The 18,913-nt window shown below is 53.2% G+C and overlaps 5 protein-coding genes across 5 annotated transcripts; 2 read left to right on the top strand and 3 right to left on the bottom strand.

The window, feature by feature from the left end:
* Positions 1 to 6,113: 6,113 nt before the first annotated feature.
* Positions 6,114 to 7,605, bottom strand: FIBRA_05957 (uncharacterized protein; the record flags this gene model as incomplete). The annotated part of the gene is made up of 3 exons (XM_012327702.1): positions 6,114 to 6,858; positions 6,914 to 7,370; positions 7,419 to 7,605. The coding sequence occupies 3 exons, from the start codon at positions 7,603 to 7,605 to the stop codon at positions 6,114 to 6,116; spliced, it is 1,389 nt and encodes a 462-aa protein (XP_012183092.1).
* A 1,036-nt stretch (positions 7,606 to 8,641) lies between these two features.
* Positions 8,642 to 9,844, bottom strand: FIBRA_05956 (uncharacterized protein; the record flags this gene model as incomplete). Its single annotated transcript, XM_012327701.1, has 1 exon — positions 8,642 to 9,844. One exon carries the CDS (start codon positions 9,842 to 9,844, stop codon positions 8,642 to 8,644), a length of 1,203 nt encoding a protein of 400 aa, XP_012183091.1.
* Positions 9,845 to 10,168: 324 nt separating this feature from the next.
* FIBRA_05955 (uncharacterized protein) lies at positions 10,169 to 11,449 on the top strand (the record flags this gene model as incomplete). The annotated part of the gene is made up of 7 exons (XM_012327700.1): positions 10,169 to 10,289; positions 10,358 to 10,486; positions 10,539 to 10,620; positions 10,678 to 10,933; positions 10,989 to 11,103; positions 11,154 to 11,283; positions 11,341 to 11,449. The coding sequence occupies 7 exons, from the start codon at positions 10,169 to 10,171 to the stop codon at positions 11,447 to 11,449; spliced, it is 942 nt and encodes a 313-aa protein (XP_012183090.1).
* A 738-nt stretch (positions 11,450 to 12,187) lies between these two features.
* FIBRA_05954 (uncharacterized protein) lies at positions 12,188 to 13,618 on the top strand (the record flags this gene model as incomplete). Its single annotated transcript, XM_012327699.1, has 1 exon — positions 12,188 to 13,618. The coding sequence occupies one exon, from the start codon at positions 12,188 to 12,190 to the stop codon at positions 13,616 to 13,618; it is 1,431 nt and encodes a 476-aa protein (XP_012183089.1).
* Positions 13,619 to 14,119: 501 nt separating this feature from the next.
* FIBRA_05953 (uncharacterized protein) lies at positions 14,120 to 18,482 on the bottom strand (the record flags this gene model as incomplete). The annotated part of the gene is made up of 15 exons (XM_012327698.1): positions 14,120 to 14,338; positions 14,400 to 14,524; positions 14,576 to 14,612; positions 14,672 to 14,747; positions 14,800 to 15,017; positions 15,065 to 15,620; positions 15,674 to 15,817; positions 15,852 to 15,904; positions 15,954 to 15,974; positions 16,025 to 16,172; positions 16,218 to 16,533; positions 16,586 to 16,928; positions 16,978 to 17,546; positions 17,593 to 17,890; positions 17,955 to 18,482. 15 exons carry the CDS (start codon positions 18,480 to 18,482, stop codon positions 14,120 to 14,122), a joined length of 3,651 nt encoding a protein of 1,216 aa, XP_012183088.1.
* Positions 18,483 to 18,913: the final 431 nt, after the last annotated feature.

Genomic DNA, 18,913 nt, shown 5'->3' with positions numbered 1-18,913 from the left:
GCCCTGCCTCTCTACCGCGTTGTGAGTCGCTCGACGTTCGGCGGTGTTTGCGCGCCGGCTTGGCTTGCGCTTAGTGTTGGCGTTGTTGTTTTGGCCGCCTGTAGTAGTGGGAGAAGCAACGGGGCCAGTTGCTGCGGAGCCGGCGCCGTCCGCAGGTGAAGGAAGTGCCAGGGACGGGGGCGACGGAGATGAAGGAGTCCGAGGACCGTTGGAGCCATCAGTGGACGACGGCGAGCCGGCTCCAGCGGGCGAAGATGGGATGGCAAGAGGAAGAGCCATGTAAGCGAGTGTATGGCAAGTTACAAGATTTGTGGGGTGCTATGCGAGCCGTGATGGCGATCTAGAGAGATGAGGCGACTGAAGTACCAAGGAGAGGAGAGCCAGATGGAAAAGACGAGCGTGTTTTTGCGGAGTAGAGTCGTAAGAACGGGTGGTGAGGCGAGGGGGTGAATAGACAGATGGGTACGCGATTGCTCAGCGGATTCCGGTACTGTCGGGGTTAGGTGGGGCGGGGATGTCGATGGAGGGCTATGGCAGATTGTCGCGAGCGGGGCTCAGCGTACTATGCTGCTGTACGGAGGCGTCTGGGCGGGATGTGCTTGCAAGGGGATGGGCGGGCAAGAAGAAGCCGGCAAGGGTCGCGAGATCTTTCAGAGAGAGAAAAAGGTTGGTAAGCAAGAAAAAAAGAGGAACGATGGGAGCATACTCCAGGCGGTATCCTTGTATCGGCAGGGCTAGGCGGAGGGAAGAGAGCAAGGCGGGGGAGGGGAAGGACGGGGCGGGGGAGAGACGGCCTCAGGCGGAAACCATATGGGACGGGGAGAAGGGGATGGATGATCACTCCGCGCTGCCCTACGCGCGAATGGATATATCTATCTCCGGCATGTCCCGGCTGACTTGACAGCGTTGCCTTTTCCGGACATCCTCTTCCGGCTTATGCTTCGTTCTCCTCCGGCGCCGGCTGCAGTCCCCGGTCGCGCTCCGGCGCCGCCTTCGCCGGCCATTCTCCCTGCTCTCACGTGCCTCCCTCGAGCGAGCACTTTGCTCTCCTGGGTGGCAGTCGGCCAGCGTCCGTCGCATTCGATCTGTCGAGATGGGTCCCCGCCAGCATTCCTCATCTCTCGGCAGAACCGTGCTTCGATTCCGTCTCGTAAATACTATGTGCCCACACCGATTTCATTTGTCTCTTGAGGAAATCATTCATCGCCACCTCCAGGCCAGGGCTGTCCTGCGTCTCGATGAAATCAGGCGGGCATTTGCCCCCCTTACGGACTCGTGCACTTGACTCAACGCCAGGTATGCGCATATGAATCCCATGATCGCCCTGCACCGACATCGCCCAGATTCTCCTCGCGAATGTCCCAGCGCAATTATGTGTAATATCGATGATAGCCTGATTCAGGCTCGTCTACGTATACTCAGCATGCTGATCCTCCCAGAATCCTCATTCAGATGAAGATGATCGTAGCTTATCGTTTCACCTCCCTATACCCGTCTCCCGCGGGACACGTTCAGACTCGTCCTTGAATCTACGCTTTCATCTCCAAATCTTACGACATACTCCTTCTTCATTCGATGCTCGATGCCCGTACCCGTACACCTTCCTCCGTCCGGCAAGTCCTCTGCCTGTTTCTCAGTCATTCGACGAATTTCGACCCCAGGAACATGGTCTCCGCGTAAACAATTCCCCGAGCTCGTCTCCCCCGTGTTTTCGTAGGCGAACGCTGTCATCTCCCGCCATCATGATGCATCTCCCCCAACCTGGGCATAGCCCTCTACTTGATCTCAGCTTGCAACGGAGTCAAAATCGGCATATTGATCATCACGCTATATTTCTGGCCCGACACCTCGGTTGACGCACTGAACAGTCTGAACGCATTCGATGGATCTTCCCAGCGGTCGTACTGTTGCAGTGTTGTTGACTCCCAATGCGACAATTTCGTCGGCCCGTGGGGCGATACCCGCAACTCCGGACTAAGGAGAGTACGTCCTCGCCGTGTCCCGCTATCCTTGGTGTGCTTACCATTTCGTTGCAGCTCGCTCTCCGACGGCCAATACTCTGTAACTGAGAGTACCTTACCATCTCTGGTCACAGGTGATGTTCGCCCTCTGATAGAATGTGCAGCTGTCGGCCGGCCTGGCCAGCTCGTTTCCAGCCTTGCCCCCTTTGGCTGGATGCGCGGCCGTGCGTCGTGGTCATGATGCCTGGCGGGCTAAAGATTGTCTCCTGACCCTCGGGCTGGCGCCCCATTGAGCAAGAACAAGGATATGGCAGACGTCCCTTCATCGTGGCGCATCATGTGTCTTCCCTTCACTACGCTCCTCTCTTGATCCCGAGTACGCCGTAGAGTCGCGTGATTATCAACCCCTGGTCAGTATTCAATGTCACTCGTGCCGCCCTACGAAATCCGAGCACGGCCGAACACTACCCCACTCTGGCGGAGCATATTCTAGTTAGTCACCCTGGGATTTAGCCCAAAACATGGAGACGCTTCCGATGAAGGCTATTTTTTCCGGTAGCGCTCGCGGCGCCAGCAGCATCCCTTAGACTGTCGATGTGAGTCCTGTTACTGTGAATGAATCTGCCTGATGATCATGCCACTGAACCCAGGTCCCTCGTCCGTTGCAACACCGCCGAGCTAATCCCCGCATACCACGCATTTATCCGTTCATACATAGCCCCTACTGCTAGCGGCGCAACCATTGGCTCTTGCGGAGCTTCGGCCGCGCAGACAAATTTCGCTCCAAGCCTCAGCCTCCGAAATTCAGCGCCAAAGGTCATGTGCCTTCATTTTGGTTTGCGACCTTGTATTTACTGGCATCTTGTACGATGCTTCTCAACTTCGAGGGTGTCCCTGTCGTGTGCCGAGTCGGCCTCATGTCGGGCGTTTACGTCGCCAGGCCACAGTGGGTGCAGCCGCACGACCCACCAGCGCGCAGCCTCTGACACGCCGTGTCTTCTGGATCGCAGACAAGTCTGGCCCAGGGGAGCAGTCCCTACCGGGCTGCCTGCGGATCTTACGATAGTGCGTCTCGTAAGTGAGGAAGTTTGGATGGTTGCGTGCAGACCCTAGAACGCTGCATCTATCGGAATGTGGCTCGCGATCGCACCCTTTCATATCCCAACAGCTGCTTTTCGGTGGCTCCGTGCCATGGAAGCGACGCCGTCCGGGCTGAAGATTGACGATTCGGCGCGATCAGCATTCTCACTGGTTATTCACTCCCACGACACGACACTGTTCTGCAGGGACACGCTCGTCCATTGTCAAGCGACCGTATCGTCCCCCCACCCCCTGCGATTGCTGCCTTGCCGTTTGATTGCCGTGCGCAACCTATAATCTACGGTTCTTCGCCATTTGGCACGCTCTGTTTACATCATGCCGTGCGCGCAGCCCATATGTTGTGCGACCGAATCTGGGAAAATCGCGTCCACTAAGGCAGTGATGGGGTTCTCACTTCTTACTCAGCTCGTCCCAATCGTACTCGGCTCCCAGATCGCATGCGTAATAATATGTCCTGTGCGACAAGTCTTCGCCAAGTCGTGCGGCTGATAGTGCGAAGTTCGTCATAGTCGTATGACCCTGCATCGTGTCGTCCACCGACGTCCAACGCTGCTGCTTTCGGATCTCTCTTCTCCCCCTCCGACGCACTATACTTACGCCGTACCGTCTCGAGCTCATGGCGTTGCTATTGGGACCGATGGGGATCTGTACAGATCTGGGACGCTGATGTGGTCAGCTGGAGCTCGTAGCGTCCTGTTTCATCACCAAGGCTTGCCAAGCTGTCCATCAGCTGCAACCATAGACTCCATTCTTCCGTTGCACCTTGTCTGATATACTTCACGACGTCGAGTCCCGTGTTTTTTTTTTTCGCTCGAAGCAGCTCTCGCTATTAATTCCTTCCCCACCGGATGGCGGAGGCGGGGCGCCCAGATCGATGCCCTGTTGACGGAAATGAGCAGCGAGCGCCGGCATTATTATCCTTGTCGACTGTCCCGGCACGCCGCTAAATGCATTTATCTCCCGTGTTCACAGACTCTGGGATTGTTCATCCTATCTCAGACTACTTGCAGCCCTGCCCGAGACCGAATCTCCGAATGTCTCTCCGAGCTTGGTGGCTTTCCTATATATGGAAACAGCAGCGTTTATGGTTGCCCGGCGACCGTCGGCCGTCGGCGGTCTGTTACATCGTCCTGAAACGCTTGCCCCCGGATTCACTTTCACTTTGCACTTCGCTTAACACATCACTCTAGCTCTGACTCAGTGACTGATCCCATCGCGCAGGAATGGTGAGTTTGCAATTGTCAAGTCGACTGCTGTCCGTTCTCTCTGCCGCAGATAGTTCTCATGGGGGTTTTCTCCGGAGGTCTAGCCCCAACTTTACCGCAGCTGGAACCGGTGGGGCCCCTTGGGCAACCCAACTCAGACAATCGTATCATATCCCCAACTCTCATAGTTTTCGGCGAAGTTTTCATGGAGTGGTACTGCTCAGGCTCCCACAGTGGTACGTCTAGACCGTTGTTGATGATGAATCTCTGACCTGACTCGATGTATCAATTTCGCAGACAAGGCGGCAGCGAATGACCGCCTATTATGAGCTGATCATAGCAGTTGGGTCTGCTCAACACCAAATAACTCCTGACAAATACTTAATCACCGTACGTGTCCTGGTACTTGCCATCACTCAGCAGACCCGTGAATCAGGAGCCCATGTGGGTGACGTCAGGATTGAAAAATCTTCTGCAATACCGCTTGTGGTATGTGGTATTCAATTGGCACCCGGTGGTATCGCATCTTCAGGTGCACAGTGTACTGCTTTCCATTCACCTCTCGTAACGCATCTTCCATACACCATCCCGGACGTTTCACATAGTCACTCAAGATTCACATAGTCATTCAAGAGGGATCATCAATCAGGGTGCTACCACTTTCCTATGCACGACGTCGGCCCGTGCACGTGAAAATGAGCCACCGAGAGGACCACCTTCCCGCGAAAACGAATTCGAATAGCTTGGAGGCCACCTCCGTAGCTGCGGATCCAAGCGCGCGTTTCTCCTAGCATCGCTTGGCACCACAGATACGGTATGCAAATGTATCTTGCTATCGCCCCACAGCCGCGATAAGTGGACCTCGTCCGCGCCCGGGATAAAGGATCGAATCATGGAATGCAATCTAATGCAATCTATCGGCATCAGACGTGTTTCTTGCGCTGGGACGGCGGCTGAGATGATCAGGCAAACGGCTCCTATCGCGCTTGCCTGTGTCTCCACTTCGCTCGCCGATACTACTGTCTAGAGACGCGTTTCAGCATGTATGGAGAAGATTCCCGCTCGCGCCGGGCTCAGGGACGAGCTCTCGTTGCAGAACGGATGTTGAGCGGACCGCTGCGACTCATATTAATCTCTGATCCAGGTTATGAATCGAGCACGGTCTAATTTCGAACGTCGCAGGCCATCGCCCGTGATTTTGCTGCGGGGCAGATGGCAATTTGCTTGATGAGGCTCGGTTGCAGCATTTAGTATATGAGGTCTGAGGAGCTGAGATGGACGGGCAAGAATGCAGTCCCGCGTGATAAGCACTGCTATCTCCGTTGCACCGATTTTCCAGAACGATTAATGCAAATTCATCTGAGTGCTTCACTTATACATCAGATATATATCATTGCATTAGGTCTACTTACTATGTAAGACGGCGATACAGGAACATTCTGCGTTGGCAGTGATCAGCCACCAGCGGAGATTCTGAGAATTATGTGTCCGTCCGTCGCGGGTGGGTGTTAGTCTCGTGCCCAGACGTTCGACACGTCTGGGCATGCTGGGTACGAGACTCGGAGTGGGTGTAAGGGTTGGTGACTTAATTTCGAACCACAATTGTATTTCGAAGAGAAGAGACGATGGGTGTGTTCGTGACTGACTCGTGAGTTATATATATAGCCCCGCCATCGAATTCGAAGCAGTGGTTATGAGTGGAAAGTAAATTCGATTATAATATGTGATAACTAACAGACCGCATGCCGCCACTGCCCTTCAGCGCTCAGACCCACATATATAGCATCGAGCACACAGGGGGCTTAAATATGCACACAGCGGGGACGCCTTCCACCGTATTGTGGCTTCATTCAGTGTATGCGGGAGGGGCTTCCACGGCCTTGTCGGCGCCTGCGGCAGCTTCTGCAGCCTTTCCCACAGGGCCGGGGGGAGACATGGGGCGTGACATTCCGATGTCCCGGGGAATGAATCGAGAGCTGGTCTGCGCGGGGGGTTCCGGCATGCGGATGAAAGAAGGTCCCCGCATGGGCATCGACGAGGGGCCTGCGACAGGAACAGAGGGAAGGGACCGTCCAGACAGTCGACGCGGCGATGAAATGACTCTCTTCTCGCTTGTGCGCGCGACCAGCGAGGGGGTCTTCGAGGGGACCGGCGGCGGCGTCGACGACTCGCGCGCGGGCTGGTTCGCGACGTGGAGGGCGGGGCGCGGGGCGCTGCGGGCACCTTGGGAGCTCGAAGAACTTGTGCTGTTGCCGGTGACGGAGTGCGCCGGACTTTGTGCGGACATTCGTGTAGCGAACTGCGGCCGGTTGAAGTCGCTGTGCATTGCGGGAACGGGAGGCAGCGGGGGCAGGGTAGGTGCGTGGCTGGTAGATATGGTGTGGAGTGTCGTGTCCTGGATCTGCGGCGAATGCTGAGTCGCCAGAGGCCCTTCTGTCCTCCGTGGCATACTTCTCGGTGCTCCTGCTGTGGAGGGAGCAGCCGTACGATCGGTGTCTATATCTTCCTTACGTTCATGTCTTTTGCGCACCAACTCACGGTACTTTACGTCTTCTTCCGGCTCTTCCAGTGTGTGCCTCTTTCTGCGTCGGCTATTGTCAGTTAGTAAGCGCTGCCCCATATACGAGCGCTGCCACAGTGACTCACAAGAACTTCGCAAAAAGGTATGCGAGAAACGCGAAGGCAATCAAACCGCCAATTATTGCTCCGATGATTGAACCAGTCAAATTTTTAGGAGTGCTCGTGCCACTTGAAGCATTATTTGTGTTCGCAACACCAGCAGGCGAGTTGATGGAGGATGTCACGACGGCAGTTGAAATGAATTGGGTCGTACGCACGGAGCCTCCAAGCAATGTGGTTGTGGATTTTTCATATATGGTCGTATCGTAGACACTCAACGAGGCGCTTGAATCGTTCGTAACAGATGCGAGAGTTGGTGGAGAAGATGAGACACCGAAGACGCCACTCGAAGTCGGGTCCGAGCTCACTGGTTGAGAGGGAGGCTCAGAGCCGCATACGGTTGCAAATTGCGTTGCAGTCGCCACGCTTTGAGTGTAAGTCTTTGTGATCACAACAGGAACTTGAACAGAGCTTTGTGTTCCTCCTAAGCAAGGAATCAGCCATGCCATACGGTGGCATTACATGAACTCACCTGCAACAGTACTCACTACCATTCCACAAGACCGGACTGGCTCCGTCTCAATAGTAAAGACCGTACATGATGACACCGTCGTGACAATAGGGTCAATAGGCGTGATAGTGGTGGTGTAAGATGTCGAGACATCGGTCGAAGTGAAAGTAGAGAAATCTGTTGCGGTGGGTGTGGAATAGCAAGACATGTCCAGCAGTCAAGCAGTGGCCGTCGAAGAAACACTGAGGAGTCGCGGAGACGGGACATGCAAACGAGGGGAACCATTCCGAGTACACGACTTACTGGGCCATAGCACGCAAAAATAAGTGTGGTTCGCATGCAGCCACTGGCCACAGCGAGGTGCATGGCTTGTGCATTCCATCAGGCCTTGAGTCAAAGATAGACCGATAGGCTATGCGGAACCAACGTACGCAAGATTGCCTGAGACGGGCCGCGTTTGCGAGCTCAAGCATGAGACACAACCCGATTTATAGTGTTGCACATACGCATATCCTGCCGTCTCGAGAATGAATGTACAGCAGCAAAGTGGACTCGTACTGCCAGATCCCAAGCATTATGGTGTTCAAAGACACTAGTGTGTTTTGGAAGTCTGAGGACCTCTCCGGTAGTGTGCTGCAATGGTACGTCTGAATAAGCATGCACATGTATTCAGCGTGTCTGTCCACTGCCGCCTGCGGAAATTACTGTAGTCTCTGTAAGAAGGGAATCAAAGTGACGCTCACTGGCACGATAATAAAACACACTTTCCAGCATTCTAACAGACTTGCATACGGCTCAGAAGCTGAGAGAAAATGCAGGACAAACCCGAAATAATGATGGTCACGGTCGAATCGACACCGTAACGTCGCGCACGCGCAGCTGTGGCGAAGGGATCTTAAATATGTAATGATCAGTGCCTGTTTGCCTGTTTCATGAATGCCAACATGACCTCAGCAAAACTTGCTCAGGAGAGCCATGCACGCAGAATCCTCACACAAATCTCATGCAAAGATCTTGCAAGGCCACTCAAGGCGTATATGTACTATTCAAGATGCGATCACAATAAATAAGTCCCCAAACAATTCCTTGGCATCGTAGAAGTGGAGTTCGAGGGTAATGCACAAGATACATTATCTAAAGCAATATGTATATCTGTAGATTGCAACGTATTAGACCAAATCATACTCTTATGACATCTATAATTTCTAGTGAGCCCCAAACTGTGAGTAAGTGAAGGTAATAGTTCAGGAACACTTGACCAGCAAGGTGCCCAGCTTCTGGAACTCAGGTAACCCAAGCTCTACAATCATGCGAGCGTCTTCCTCCTTGTTCGCGCGATATATCGCTAGATTGACATTTAGCGTCACCACTACACCTACAAAGCATCCACGAGACAGTGCTGCATCGAGTTTGTTCCAATCCAGCATGCACAAATCGTCGGTCCATCTTGCAAGAAGCGAAATCTCCATTTGGTTCAGGTAAGGCGAAGTAAGCTGTGCAACCATGGTCGTGATCCAGTCGCCGCAATCTGAGAGGATGAGGCCGTCGAAATGGACATAACGCAGCGAGGTAAGAAGCCCGAGCTGCATCTCATTCTGCATCAGTCCTGCCACGCCATTCGTAAGTTCCATGTGGAGATGCTTGAGGTGCGGCCCCGATGCGATTAGGAGGGCGCACAGCGCCTTCGCGTTCCTCCGGTCTCGCCAGGACACATGGAGTTTGCGAAGCCTAACCTCGCCCGTACCCAGCAACCAATCAATGACCAGGTCCGATGGCGAGCCGGAGCGCAGCATGAGCTCCTGCAGCCTTCGTCCACCCGTGTCGCGGGAAGTCGGAACAAACGGTGATTGCAGTAGCGACGTACATATACGCGGCATTTGGCAGACCGGAGCGTTCAAAGGAACACACGCAGACGAGTTGTTCCAGTATACGCGGTCGAAGTAGAGCTCCTCGAGGTTGGACGCGGCGGCGAGCATCGAACGGACCTGTGCCGACGTCTCGAAATGCACGTCCGCGAGGGTGAGCCGCTTGACGCTCCCGAGGCGGCTGAGGAATGCGCCTCCGTGTACGGCTGTGAGGTGAAGCGTCCCCCAATTCAAGGAAGAGATATTGAGGTCTGTGAGTCTCGGCAACCGGCTCAGCAACCTAGGGACATGGCTCTCCCACATGATCTCCTCGTACCCAAGAGCAGGGGGTTTTTGCGACAGGGAGTAGGATCGGACGCGTACTTTCCGGACAAATGGAGCGATTTTCGGGGACGTCTTGAGCAGTTGCTGGAAGCGAAAACACGCCGAGGGACTGTCCAGGTCGACGTGGCGAAAGAGGTGTGTGCGGCTGGAGGGCAACCACGCGTGACAGGTCAAACTGCACGCCGCGAGCGAGACAAAGTCATCCCAGAGGTGGTCAATGACCTGGTCGACGAGTTCTTGGGGGAGCTCGGAAGACATGATCCCTTGCTGAAGTGCAAGCGGCGGGTGAGCACGGCGAGCAATGCAAGAGGGGACGTACTACGCACCAAACCACAGTGGACGACCGCAGGGGACAGCGTAAAACATGCTTTGATAAATGAAAATGTCTTTTATACTACTTTATATTGCCGCCCGAGAGCTGAACCGAGTCGCTCGCGAGCAACGGGAGTTGAAACGGAAAACATTAGCGCTGGCCCACGTGGCCTCGAATTTAGAGCGCGTTGGCGACGTCCGCAGAGCGAGTAGTCGTCTGCCTCCTGGTCCTTTCGCAGCTTCACCCTCCCGTCGTATACCAGCTCAGCCATGGCCGCCCCCACAGTAGAGGAAATCCGTGCCAATGCCTATGTTGGTTTCGACACTATCACCCAGCAGATTGAGCACAAGCTGCTCAAGCGCGGTTTCCAGTTCAATGTCATCGTTGTTGGTACGTGTCTCCACTCGTCCTAAGCATAGATGTACCCGGGTTCCTAACGGGCGTGTCACACAAATCAGGCCAGACAGGATTGGGAAAGTCCACGCTGATCAACACCATTTTTGCTTCGCACTTGATTGACACCAAGGGGAGGAAAGAAGCGGACGAGCCTGTGCGACAGACAACAGAGATTCACCCCGTCTCTCATGGTGCGCGACACAGTCATTCCAGATGAATTTTTCTAGACATTTACCGGTATAGTCATTACGGAAAATGGTGTGCGGCTACGTCTGAACATCGTTGACACGCCCGGGTATGGCGACCAGATCAATAACGAGAACTGGTGCGTCATCAGTGTTAGACAGCAAGGATGCAACCCTAACAATGTCTTCATACATAGCTGGGATCCCATTGTGAAATATATCAAGGACCAGCACAGTGCATACCTCCGCAAGGAGCTCACAGCGATGCGTGACCGCCATATCCAGGACACGCGCATTCACTGCTGCCTCTATTTCATCAACCCAACTGGCCACTCCCTTCGCTCTATTGACATTATTGTCATGAAAAAGCTGAGTGAGGTTGTCAATGTTGTCCCTGTCATTGCCAAGTCGGACAGCTTGACAATGGAGGAGAGAGAATCTTTCAAGCAGAAGGTTGGCATATTCTGGCAAAATCCTTTGGGGCTTGCAATTGACAACGGCCGTTCAGATTCGGGCTGAGCTTGTGCACCACAACATTCGCCTGTACCCCTTCGATACGGAAGAGAACGACGAAGAGGAGGTCCAGCTCAACGAGAGTATCAGGGCGAGTACACTCCCGCAACGTGATTGGCCGAATGCTCACGTCCCGACTAGAATATGATCCCCTTTGCAGTTGTCGGTTCAGAGCGAAACGTGATTATAGATGGCAAGTCTGTTCGCGGCCGCAAGAACCGCTGGGGCGTCGTTAACGTGGAGGACGAGAAGCACTGTGAATTCGTCTATCTGCGCAACTTCCTCACAAGGTGCGAGTTTCGGCTGCTTCTGATGTGGGTATCTGAACTCATGGTTTACTTGATCAGGACACATTTACAGGACCTTATCGAGACGACTGCGCAGATCCACTATGAGGCCTTCCGTCAAAAGCAGCTGCTCGCGCTCAAGGAGCAAACCAATACCCGGGCATCCTAAAGAGCTGCGGAGACAACGGAGAGTTATGGGTCATGGTGCGGTCGTGCTATGGCTAGTGTGCAAAATGTGATAAGATACCCCTTCCCGGCGTGCACTGCTGTCGAACGCTCCTTGACGTATGTTGATTGTCGGATGGTTTTCGCCTTTCTGTGATTGCTTGCCTCTGTGCATTTTACGCTCCTTTGCGATATATCTTACTAGTTCTGTTTCACCTATTTCCAGGATATTGCGCGACTTTGAGTGGTGTGGCGAATGTGACCGTCGTCGGCTACAGACGCGGGTTCAATGAACTATTCAAGGCTGCTGTGCGGATCGGGGGCCGAGGGCGATCAACCATAAGTAGTATCTGACGACTTGGGCTCAGCACGCTCTGGTTATCCTCGGTCTGTTCATTGGCCGAATATATGGGACAGAGACAGGTATCCGTTTGTAAAGAACAGACGAGTTGATTTGAATGTTTGAAGCCGGTTGAGGCCCGAGGGCAGCGGCCGACAAGCTCAGAATTAGGTGATTGCAAATCATGCATTACCAGCTAAAATTAATTCGCAGCCAGATTGGGCATGTGACCATGTGAAGCGGAAGACGGCCGAGGGAAAATCAGAGCCATCTGCTCACACACTGCTATCGACGGCGACAGCAGTCTCGACGACGACGACGGCGACGGCGAGTGCGGCGCTGCGGGTACATTGCTAACGGTCCTAGCCTGTTTTCCTGGCACCACGCTCCTTACTCCCAGATATGCGCCGCTCAAAGCGATCCCCCGCCGCGCGGGCCCGTCATCAGCAGGTTTCGACAAGTCCCCCTGCCGTCGCCAGACGCGACTCCAAAGACGACACCACGGTCACTGACTCTGTTGTGACCCAGACAGAGACCAAGGTTAAGAATGGTTCGACCTCGCTCTCGACGGAAGTCTTTACCACGAAGGTGACCATCACAACGACCCCAACATCTTCGTCGTCCTCCACGACCACATCGACTTCGACGTCCTCCAAAAAATCTTCCACAAGTAGCAGCAGCAGCAGTCATTCAAGCTCTTCAAGCTCGTCGTCTTCGTCAACCAGCACGAACACCTCTAACACTTCAACATCGTCGAGCTCTTCCTCGCCGACCACTTCGTCCACCTCAGGTCAATCTACTTCCCCTGCGACTTCTCCCACCACTTCAACCTTAACTTCCGCTCATTCTCTTGCGACTACTTCGTCGAGCACAGGTAATGGCGCCTCCCCCACGAATGGCTCTTCCCTTTCCAGTGGCCAGTCTGGATCCAAGGGCCTCTCTACGGGCGCCATCATAGGTATTGCCGTAGGTGGCGGAGCTCTCGTCTTCCTCATCCTGATCTACATTATTCGGAAGCGCTGTCTTCACCGCAAAGAGCGTCGCATGAACGAGTGGCTTGGACGGGACCCCGTCGAGCCCAGCGTTTCCAGCGTGGAGAAGCCTCCGCTCTCTCCTGTTGATCGCAGTACTAGCTTCAGTACGAATACCCATAACTCCAGGAGGGAGCTTATCCCCGAGCAGGCAAGGCGCCAATATATCCCGCCCTCGCAAGCCCTTGCGCAACAGTCAATGCCCTCAGCCGCTGCCGTCCGGTCTATGGCAGGCTACAATAACAATGGTGGCTTCTCCCCCATGTATGACAATCAACCGCAGGCTGTACAATATCACGATCCCTCCATGGGCTACGCCAACGTGCCCGCATCCGTCCCAATTCAATATCGCGGTCCTGCTCCACTAGCGACGCAATATAATAACGCATACACTGCGCCTGCGCCTGCGGTCCCACCACCCACGCACATTCAGACTCCCACTGGCTCGCCCAGAGTTCACCCCCCGGCGTTGACGCCCTCCAACGCACGCGCGCGCCAGGCTAGCGTGTCGTTCGCGCTCGTTCGAAATGGCTTTGTGCCCAGTCTCGTGGACGAGCTTGCCGTTGGCGCAGGCGAGATGGTCCGGGTTCTCGAAGAGTACGACGATGGATGGGCGCTGTGCGCCAACATGCGTGGATCGCAGGGCGTCGTCCCACAGGACGTTCTGCAGCGTAACCGCGCAAGCACGGCCATAGGCTCCTCCGCTGATTCCGGGATGGGCATGGCCCCACCAATGCGCAGCCGGGACGATCAGCTCGCGTTCGTGTCTCCGCAGAGCACCACCATGGAGAGACCGTATTGAGGCAGGTAGGTTGGTAGCTAGTTGCTCAATTCGCCAGTTGACTGATCGCCTGCTGTAGATATTGCATCCGGGACGTCGTCTAGTTTGCTGGACAGCCTATCTCTTTCCTAGCTATTGCGTGGATCCTGTTCAGCTGTGGAATCTGACTTCAACTGTGACACTGTTTTAATTTATGCTGCGTATGTGTTTTTTATATCCCGGCGTTGGACCCCACATACTATCGCCCTACCAGCCATTGTAATCCTGCACTGTAATGCCTGGTTCTTCGTTTTCGCTCTTCTCCTGCCGTTTCTCTCGGCACGTTTCTTGGTTACTGAAGTGTTATATCTATGTATGGTGTTTGGCATTTTAGTGATTCACTTTGATGGTTCAATGTGTGAATTAGATGATGTGGCACGACTACAGTCTATGGTATATACGAATTCTGAACGGATAACTTAGCAGCACAATGCATCTATCGTACTCCAGCGGAGACGCGAACCGGAAAATCGCAACCATGCTTTACGCGTCATCAGCAAACCTGACAACTCGCCTCTTCTTCTGGGGTGGTTCTGTTGGTGTGGGATCTGAAGGGAGCTGGGTGCTCAATGACTCATTCTGAGCTATTGCCATTGAATCACTCGATTCGCTTTCCTCATCCTCATCGTGGTGACTGCCGGGGAACAGGGGAAAATCAATATTGAGCCTTGGGTGCGATGACTCGGAAAGGAACTTGGGATTCTGCACAAACGAGACGATCCAGCGCGTCAGCACTGGTCAACCGTCAAGATATAGGACGCACGGCTATGAAATCGCGTATGCGCCAGTCGTCCGTAAAGTTTGGCTGCTTTCCACCGTTGCCTTTGAGGGCCTCGCGACGCGATACCATCATCTCTTCGGACGTGGACCTTATGGCCAACGTTTTCACTAACGCGTTCCTGAGCACGGAAGCAGAACGTGGGATGGACCGCAACTCACCGATGACAGGCCTGGTCTGCCCGATACGGTGCACACGCTGTGTGCAATACGCGCTAAGCAACACATCCGTTGGTTGTCAGGGAACGTTTGGCACACCTTGATAGCTTGCGTCTCAACATCGGCCTGCCACACGGGCTCGCAGAAAATCACCCTCGATGCTGACACTAGATTACTATGACGTGGCGTTAGGTCGGATGCGAGTCAGTCAGCGGGGGACCACTTACAGGCCACGCGCACCGTGCTTGAGCTCCATAAGGAAGACTCTGTACAAATCTGAGGTTTCGAAGGTGATGACTCGCTGTTGGCGCTCTTTTGCGTTCACTTGCGATGTGAATTGCAGGTATTTGACGCGAATGAGCTGCAGGCCTTCTGCTACGTATGCGAGCGAGAGAGCAGATTTAGAGAATATGAGAAATTTCTCTGAGGGCGAGTGTTGCAGCACCTAGACGACATGGACAAGACAAGCCTTTGATAGCGGTGAGAACATACCTCTTTCAAAATGTAATCAAGCTTCGTAGACGTAGAGTTACCCAACCGCCATCCCTCCAGGGGAGACGGGGTATGCTGCCCTAGAACCTTGCGCTGGACCAGCTTGATATTCCCGCTATCCAAGTCTTTCTTAATTTCGTAGGAATATACCGTCTGAGGCTTGCGAGGCAAATCGAGGAGCTGTTGCTGAAGCTCTGTTTGCTTTCCCAAGGCCTCTGCCTGCTTGACAGCCTCGCGCTCCTTGCGCCTGGTATCGTTTGGATCCTTTTTCTTCTTACTTAAAACAATCTCCTGGTATCGCTTTTCACGCTCCTCTTCGCGAATGTCTTGCCCTCGCCTGATGATATTCTGTATAGGTGCCATTGGGTGTCTGATCACGTATTCTCGCAGTTTGCCAATCCGATCCGGAGTCAGTACCGAATCGAACGATTGAAAGGTACTGGGAGAGAGCGGCGTCCACGCCTGGTAGATTTCGGTGGAAATCGCGTGAGTTCGATGGAAGACGTAAATATGCTTTTGCATTCCCCGCCACACGTAGTCATCCGCGACGGATCGTCTACAACCCTGTCAGCGAGCATATGATGTAGCTCAACCGGCATGAGTACTTACGCATGCTGGACCGCTTCTTCCAGTAGTGACAAGTCCTGTTGGGAAATTCCACGTTTGTGTGCACGTTGGATATGGTCATCGCATTCTTTAATGAGAATGTCTGCAGCGATGCGCATCTCCTCGTCAACGCGCCAAAACATGACTCTGATAAATGTGAGAGATATTCGGAAACGGATACGCGATCACTGACTGGGACATGTTGTCCACAAGCTGTCTTAATGCTGCTTGTTGCTACAGCAGAGTTACTATGATATTATAGGGAAGAAATGTGTCCCCCTACCGTCGGGTGAAAGAAGTAATCCTGCAAATTACATTAGCAGATGAGTGTCATCGTTCACCGAGAAAACATACCTGGTCTTTGCGTTCTGAGTCAACAGCGTTGACCACAATCATGGCTTGCATAATGTTATACGACTTGAGGGCGAATGGGTCCAAGTCGAGCAAGACCGTATCATGTTGTAGAAGAGGCAAGAGCACCTCGTCCTCGAGGTCCTCGATGCTGCGAACTTTGAGTTTGGCGCATATGCAAAGGTTGGCAACTCACCGATGACGAATCATAACACTACTCATCACCTGCGTGAGAACTTGGATGGCACCTGGCCTGGGACACGGGCTCTCGAGGAGTGGATGGGATACCCACGTGTCGAAGGCACGCTGGTCACCCGCAAATTGTGGCATACCGAGAAAGTGGGTGATCATCTTCGATAGCTTGCCCAAGTCATCTCGATCATCCGACGTCCACTGCCGCCCGACGCTATTGGTGGCCAAGCTGCTTTCAGGACTGGACTCTTTCTCTTCATGTAAGTCTTCCGGATACTGCAGTTCACTTCCTTGCCCAAAGTGAAGACCCAACAGGTTCGCTTGTGTGGCAGAAATTAGTTAGGCGAGGAGCAGAAGACAAACATGCTCAACTTGTAGGTGTGCCTGTCACAATCCACTTGCGTTCGATACTGAGCTGTTTCGTGAAAGGTGTGAGATTTGTGGACAACGACGCGGAGATATGCCCCTCATCGATCACTAGTCGCTTCCATCGGATCTGGAGGAGAGGAGAGACCCCATCAACACGTTCCCGAGCCTTACACGAGCAATTTGGGATACGGATACCCTTGCTGGAGTGGCAAGTACACGTTGTCCATGTATGTAATTTGTCAACTTTGTTTTTCGTCGATTCTCGCGACAGACCTAAATACGCCGCTACGAAAGCTATATCGGTGGATATGCGTGGGGGCTCACGTTCATAGGTCATCAAAATAAGCTAGATAACTGTTAGCTCTTGAGAAAAGAATATGTTGAAATCAACTAACATCATACTTCGTTGCCAGCTGTTGGGCAGACGGTAAAGCTACACCAGTTCTCGCCTCCAGGACACGCAGGGTGTCATGGCAGTGTTTCATTATCTCATTTTTCCATTGATTGAACAGATTCATGGGCACAACCACCAATGTAGCACTACTGAGGTACATCACCTTCGGGCCTGGATTTATCTGTCGACGATTGGAACGGATCACCTCCGGATTAAGTGAGTTATAATGATGGTAAAACGGGTTATTATGCATGAGTGGCTTCCACAGACGTTGTTGCTCAAGACGGTCTTGATAATCACGTAGATGAAGCCCGTCAGGGCGCGTACGGCAATAGTGCAATAAAAACTCGACCAGGGACGGGATGCGAGTCGGTGATTCATGATCTGAGCGCTTTGTATTGCCACCCTGAGCCATCCGTCTGCGAGAGGTGGCAGGCTCTGCGGTCGGGAAGTGACGGTAGGAGAGAGGCGTCAAAACTGGGCGGGGATCGTAAACAGCCTCTTCTGGACTCGAGATTTGATCAAGGGTCGCCAAGATGAGGGCGAGCATCATCACCGTTTTTCCGGTGCCTGTTTGAAATCAGAGAGATGGCACCGGACGCAAGCTTGGCCTGACCTAACTCTTCGCACAATATACCACCACGAGCCTGTGACACCATCGGGCATTCTTGCAAAATCTCCATCGACGCCGGTTGCAGGAAGAAAACCAAGCCGTCAATACCCGTGAGCTTAATATGCAGGGGATCAGGCATGGCGCCAGGAGAGAGCTCGCGCGACAGCATAGTAGATACGGATCTCCGTTGATAGCGGTAAAGATTGCTCTTCATACCTTGAATATTGCGAAGAACGTCGTATGTAGCGGAGGGCTTGGGAGATGGTAAGTCGCCATAGATCTCCGTCATTCTGCGATTGTCCTGGATTAACATAAAGTGCAGAGTAAACGACGGAAATCATTCAAGTATCTTTCGGTACACTTACAATATCGCAGAAAAATCTCTTCTTACTATCGTCGGACACAACAAAGCCGCCTTCCCACTCACGATCGTCTTGCCTGATTTGCGGCAAAAGTAGACGCATATAGTGTCTCGCAGGACCTGTTATTGTGCCCTCTGCGCGCACACGGAGTGCACCCTGTACGCCCGCAAGATCCCATGGTATGAGATATATCCTCAGCAGAAGGGGAGCGAGAGGACCTGAAGAGGAGCTCGTAGAAAAGCACGTAGCAGCAATGAAATGATTCGCGATCAAGAAATCCAGCTGTTGAATGATAGGTTCCTCCTCCGCCGAGACGAGGGGGCTTAAGGCAGCATACCCCGGGAATTTGTGCCAACCATCCTCAGAGTGGCAGTGTTGGCATGGAAGATCAGTAGTGATGAGTTGCAAGCTGAGAGTCCCGGCGGGCAGAAAGTTGCCAAGAGCCTCATAGGGATTTGTTCTGGTCGCTCGGCGCGGCGTTTTTTTGTTGGAACGACAAGCTTCACAGCATATAGTACATTTTCTAGCCATTGTACAATGTAAAAACAAGAACTCAAGCTAGACCAGTGAATCTGATTCGGAGCGAGAGAGAGCGGAAGAACGCGACCACAAGCGTTTACGCCGCGATTCCCGCTGCCGCCCGCCGCCATCGTTTTCTGGCGAGTTCCATGCTGTTGGTATGATTATTACTATCAAGTTACACATATCAAACATTGATTTTGCGGGACAGAATCTATGAGATTACAAGTGCTGCGTACGCATATGTTTTGTCTGGGTTCATCCGATGTTTGTAGCAAGGATAGTAGTTTATTTGCTAATGAATGATTTATTCTTATTATTATTACTTTAATTCCGAGTTCATACTCTATACCTAGGACTATACCGAGGTCCGAGAGGTACATGCAGCATCACGTCGAGGAGCGTTCTCGTTCCAATCTCACTACGGTTTTCTGTGCTGTGTT

This window comes from Fibroporia radiculosa (genome assembly GCF_000313525.1).
Source record: "Fibroporia radiculosa TFFH 294 genomic supercontigs, scaffold5701, whole genome shotgun sequence".
NCBI lineage: Eukaryota > Fungi > Basidiomycota > Agaricomycetes > Polyporales > Fibroporiaceae > Fibroporia > Fibroporia radiculosa.
Note: the sequence above shows the minus strand (reverse complement) of the source record. Positions and strands in the feature narration are given on the sequence as shown.